This window comes from Stylophora pistillata, chromosome 14, assembly GCF_964205215.1.
Source record: "Stylophora pistillata chromosome 14, jaStyPist1.2, whole genome shotgun sequence".
NCBI classification, from domain to species: Eukaryota; Metazoa; Cnidaria; class Anthozoa; order Scleractinia; family Pocilloporidae; genus Stylophora; species Stylophora pistillata.
Genome location: NC_142532.1, coordinates 5,169,291 through 5,175,290, shown reverse-complemented (window position 1 = coordinate 5,175,290; position 6,000 = coordinate 5,169,291). Strand labels below are relative to the sequence as shown.

At 35.4% G+C, this 6,000-nt stretch overlaps 1 protein-coding gene across 1 annotated transcript; it reads right to left on the bottom strand.

Annotated features, from left to right (window-relative positions):
- Positions 1 to 1,603: 1,603 nt before the first annotated feature.
- On the bottom strand, positions 1,604 to 3,312 carry LOC111327606 (alpha-2B adrenergic receptor-like). Its single transcript, XM_022931824.2, has one exon. It carries the CDS (start codon positions 3,133 to 3,135, stop codon positions 2,251 to 2,253), a length of 885 nt encoding a protein of 294 aa, XP_022787559.2. The 5' UTR covers positions 3,136 to 3,312; the 3' UTR covers positions 1,604 to 2,250.
- Positions 3,313 to 6,000: the final 2,688 nt, after the last annotated feature.

The window sequence follows — 6,000 nt, the reverse complement described above, 5'->3', positions numbered from 1 at the left end:
GATATTTTAAGGTATTTTAAGCGCCACAGATAATTTTTTTTTTTTTGAGTTCAGTAGTTTAGAAGTGCTCTATCATAATGTAATTAAATGAAAGCAAATCGATTGGTAATACATGACGGTGTTGGGGTCTGTGGGCTGGGTGGAGTTGTAAGCGACGTCATTTATTTCTTCATCGCAAAAAAAAAGTAGAATGAGGGTGAAATAAAAGATTTTCGAGGAAATGAGGGGCATTCCGGTGCTCATATTAGTAATTAGATGATAACAATATAAGACTGTCTAGAATTTTTTAGCATACCGTGTGGCATCAAGACATAGAAAATTTAGCTTTTATCCGGTTGAATGTCACCTTTCTATAAACAAATTTCTTGAAGGGAAGTACGTTTTACGGCCTCTTCGAAACATTCATTAGACTGTGGAGATTATTCAATGTCAACTGTTAACAATCTGTCATGCGCAGTACAGTCCCTCTTAAAAACTCTTCATTACGTGGCTTTTCATGAGCGATATAATTACCTAAAGGAAAGTAAACTTTTACAGTTAAATAAAAAAATATAGTGATAGCAAGGAGAGAATTTAATAAAGTTAAGAGACTGAAATGAGTGATTTAACCTCAGATACAGGCAGTTTCTAGCTGTTTGATGAACAATATATTGAATGCTATAAGAAGCTATACCGGCAGAGTGCAGTAAGAATTAGAGGCCATTCTAAAGCCCACACTTGTTTGTTTATCTGTCGTCAAATTACACACCAGAAGCATCTTAAGTTTTCAAATTTGAATAAAATGCTTTGCATCCACAAAAATTGGAAACATTACAGATTTGTCGATAGAGATGAACTTTCAAAGGCAAGCTGAGTTACTAAGGTAAGAATTAGGTGTAATCACTATGAGTTTTAATTTGCTAGAATGAGAAGAAGGGTGTGTTTTGGCACACTTTGTAATAAGAAAAAAATCTTGTCGCTCTTTGCAATAATGAACCATCATACTAAGTAACAAATTGTCGCAATTTGTAATAAGGAAGTTGTCTCTCTTTGTAATAATGGACCATCGCACTTTGTCACAAGATATTAAGCTGTCTTTGATACTTTGTAGGCAACACTTGTCGCTCTATTTAATAAACTTGATATAGATGGACGGAAGCTCGTGATCAAGTAAAGTACGCACTTGAATTGCCTAATGAAAGCTATCATTCCTAACAGTTATAATAATAGTAATAACATTAAATATAATTATAACACTGAAAATGATAACAATATGAATAACAATGCGACAGAACAATGAGAAAAAGTCATTACTGTTTGAAAATTATGCTTCAGACGTCATTAATCCTCTCGTTGAATTGCTGACAGGCTTTAATACCGCACGTGGGGGGGGGGGGGACTGAATTTTAAAAATGCCGTCATGACTAGAATTAGAAGGAAGACATTTAGTTCGCGTCATGCTATACCCCTTTCAAGGTTATAAACAGGTGCCTGCGAGTTGGGTATCGGCGAACCTAATAGTCTTGATGATATCCAATTCCCACATGTATGCCATATCATAGCTAGCCTATCAGATGATCCCAAACTCCACTATTTAAACAGTTAATTGCCTCACTCGGCCATGGATATAAATATATGTCTATATATTCAAATTTTTTTCAGAAATTAAACTTTCTTCTGTCAGCATCAAATCTCAATTTTTCTAAAAACATTTCCAACATGCAAATGCAAAGGAATTTTCAGAGGGAAAAAGGAAAAAAATTGCAAAGAGGTATCAACACTAAAAAAAGAAACTGCTAGATAAAGAATGTCAGATAAAGAGAACGCAATATCTAGCCAAGAACATTCAATTATTCGGTTTATTTGTTTATACAGCATTAGTTGGTAATACCGCGCGTGGGCATTTGCTTTGGGAATTCTTAATAACACCTTTTCTATTCCTTATCGTGATAAATCTTCTAAGTGTTTAGGGTATAAATGAATGGAAAATACTCGACCGTCTATCATTATCGACCGTCTATCTATAACCAGATGCCGTGACCCTTTCTTATTTTACAACCCTTTTTTATTTTACAACATGTCTCCATGTGGGGATCGAACTGTCCCCTCGACCATTATCGCCCTTAGCGGTTCATGAATAACTCTTTGATGTTTGTCTTTGTTTCCAAAGTATAATTTCAGTGTTCCTTCTATTCAGAGTACGTTATCTTGATGCACAGGGACTTAAATAATTTACTCTTATGAGGATTGAACTGTTTTAATTCTTCCGTTTTAGGACTGTTTACCCAATATCTTCTGCACTGTTTTTGTCACTGCTTTACGTAACGCGCCAATCCGCCAGCAGAACAAAACCGGGTTAATAGACGAATTCATGAAAACTGCAGTCGTTGCGAAACCCCAAGCACTATCCCAGTTTTCAGTTACGAGATACAAGGTCATAGCAATAGACATTGGCATATAAAAAACAACCATGACGATAAAGAACACGAACGAATTTAACGCGCTGGTCTTCAGCTGTTTGAAGTTAGAGAGATTTTCTGTGGTTGAAGCTTGCACCGCTTGCTGTAGAGTACTGATCTGAAGTTTTTGACGTTTGACTATTCTATAGATCCCAATGTAGGCGACAATTGATATCAATAAAAATAATCCCACACCAAGAGCTATGAGGAAGAAATACACTAGTGGATTTAAATAATAAACACCTGAAAGAAGGAATATTAAAAACCAAATTATTGCTATCGCGTGTACAGTTCTAGACTTTGTTACAAGAGATGGATAACGCATATGGAAGTGAAGGGCCAAAAATCGGTCCACACTGATGGTCGTTATGGTGCAAAGAGAAATCCCACATGCGGCAAAGGACACCGTGAACCACAGACTATCCAAAAGCTCTTTCCTTGTGAGTACAGATGCTATATAAAGAGGTTGAATTAACGTGCCAACTAAGAGATCGGAAACCGCCAGGCTACAGAGAAGCAAAATGGACGATGAACGAAGTGACGGTGTTTTCAAGATAGCAACGAGTACCAATGCGTTGCCAAATATGGAGAGAATCATCAATGGGACATTTAAAGCACAGTTTACGATGACGGTAATTTCGGGTTGTGAGGAGTTTTTTGCGACTTGTGAACCATAAAATCCTGCACCACTGGGCATGTTTGAGTCTTGGAGATCGCTGTTCTATTTCATGTCTTACTGTGCTCTAGTGAAAAGGAACTAATGCTTATCATTCATCTTTCGAACTCAATTTGGAGTGTTTTCTTGTAATATCACTCTGTCAAGTTTTATGACATTTGATATCTTTTTATGGCATTTGATATCTATTTATGGCAAAGGCGAAAAAAGTTGAGTGCCAGCGCAATATGCACTTCGAAAGCAAACCTTCATATCAATGTTTTGTTTCTCTGAATCTATTTTCTTTTAATAGCATTAAAATCTAACATTTCGTTTATAAACAGCTTACATTTTATTTAAAATGCATTTTTACACCTGGATTCCTTTCAAGATTTCGCCGTAAATGTCAGCAATTTTCTAATAGAATTATGACAATAGCAACAACCATTTGACAGAAACTGTAAGCCACACTGATTCAAGCGTACGATATGTTTCGTAATTAATTACTGTTTATTCAAGTCTATCACGAACTGCGATTTTTAACAGCAAATTTTATTACTTGCTTGTACCCATCAAAAGAATAGAAAATGACCAGAAATGAATTCTATTTAAGTAAGTCGGAATTGATTTTTAATATAACCACATTCTTGGTAAAGCTGGGTGGGAAACAGATCATTAAGATGATATCATAAAGTGATCACCGAATCACGTTCGAAAGAAGAGTTCCTCACCAATCCGCGTGATGGGAAGAGACAAGCCTTTCTTTTCATGCGAAGCCATGAGAAAATAAATATAACAATATTTTAAGATTTGAAGGACACCCTCTATAAATGCATCACATTTTGTTAAGTGGCATTAAAAAAAATGGTCTTATGTAGGCTTATCATCACTCTCATTGAACAATCAAACACTGAATCTCATCGTCCTGCGTGCAGTGAAGTTTCCTCTTTGATAACACAAACATTGTCAAATCTGATCACGTTTCAATGACATCTCAGCCGACATACTCACTTAGAGATCGAGTAATTTACACGATATTTGTTGTTGCAATTTCAAAAAATACATGTGATTTGGCTTTTCCGGAAGATTTTTATTCCAAATTACGATTTTTGTGAGCAGGCCATGCTAAATCTCTGTGTATGTCGATATTATAAAATACGCAGGTTTCCCTATGACGTCACACCATATGATAAACATACTTTCGATAGCTAGGCTCGCACCAGGATATTGTGAGCGTTTGACAAGACAATTAAAAGTAGCCACAAATTATGACCAGAACTGGTTGATGCTCAGGATCTGAAAATTTGATTCGAAATTCAGTCCCGGTCCAACCAGTTTGATTGCGCAATGATGGTGCAGTTTCATTTTTCAAAAGTCATACGAAAGGATGTAGTCATACTGAATACGGAAAGACAAATTTTACTTTTCTCGACTAACTGAAAACTGGGATAGGACTTCGAGTTTCCCTAAAAATGCAAAAAAAGAACTCGGCCAATATCCGGTCATCTTGACCTCACGCTTGGTTAATAACGCATACATACAGCCCGATCTTCAGAAGAATATATTACTAAGTATGGATACATCATTTTACCATGTTTTTATCTAATCATCATCATCATAATTTTTTTTCGCCTCTAAAAATTTTGGTTATAGCCAGAGAACAATGTCAATTAGTATGAGTCAATGAACTTTTTATTTGAAGAAAAAAGCTGCAAACGAAGGTACGGGGCCTAATCAAATGCATCTTTTTTCCTTTTTCTTTTTTTTTTTTTTTTTTCAAAATCTTTCTTTACAGTTTTGCTTTCTTTGTATCACATCTTTTATTATTTCTCTAAGGGCTGAAGAAATTTTTAATCCTTCTATCATAATTATTGAAACTTATCTTTACATTTGTGACATTAAAAGACTTGGATCCCACTATTAGAAGGTTAAAGAGGCAGGTGGGAAATGTCGAATTTGTAAACGAAAAAGAACTATTACAAATTTCCTCTTGTAAAGGGAACGCATAGATGGCAAAGAACGCATTGATGATGTCATTCCGCTATATTTTTTTGTATTATCGATGATTTCGTTAACAACTGGTCTCTTTCCTAATGTAAACATTGAATTTAGGATGCTGGTACTAAAGCTTAAATTTACCAACGCCTATATATATTGCAGATGTTCACCTGCAAAGGAAATGATTAACCACAAAGAACGCATCGACAATATCAGTTATATTAATTTTGTACTACTGGTGATGAACTAGCCTCTGTCCGTTCGTGAACGTTGAAATTTGTTTTTTCTGTCATTCAATTTTTCCAAGCTGTTATCCGATGGCCTCACAAAATTTTAGACATGTTAAAATGACGTTAAGACCACTTTTCACATGGTTCTTAAACAATATTTACCAGTCACTTTTGTTATGCTAAAAAAGTCAATGGCAGTAATAGGGAGCTAAGGTGCAAAATAAAAAAAAAAGCTTATAATTACCAAAACATATTGAACACCGACTCTCACGGGAAAAAAACACAAGGGTTGTTCGCTTGATTCAGATCGAGGATGTGACTGCTCTTCGCGTCTTGAGAAAAATGTAAACACCTGGAAGTTCATATATCTGAATTTTCTGTCGTGTGAATAATACTTTGAACTGGGAAGAGTGAACACACAGGGACCAGCAGCCGACAAATAATAAGAAAAAATTATTATTTATTCTTTTTGTCTTCCTATGTAAAAGGAAGGGAAAACATCTTTTCAGAAAAATAATTCGTTACTTTAAGACCCAAATATTAGGGCTTCAGCAAAGATCAACTTATCGTCGAAGTGCCAGGGCTTTCCGTCACCTTATTCACAAGCTAATTAGCATTTTGCTCAAGACAAAATCATGGACTTAATTGAAAATGAATAATTTTTCCATGATGTTTCAGT

Bases quoted from the DNA above. Each gene is read 5' to 3' on its own strand.
- LOC111327606 (XM_022931824.2), bottom strand. From the start codon at position 3,135: ATGCCCAGTGGTGCAGGATTTTATGGTTCACAAGTCGCAAAAAACTCC.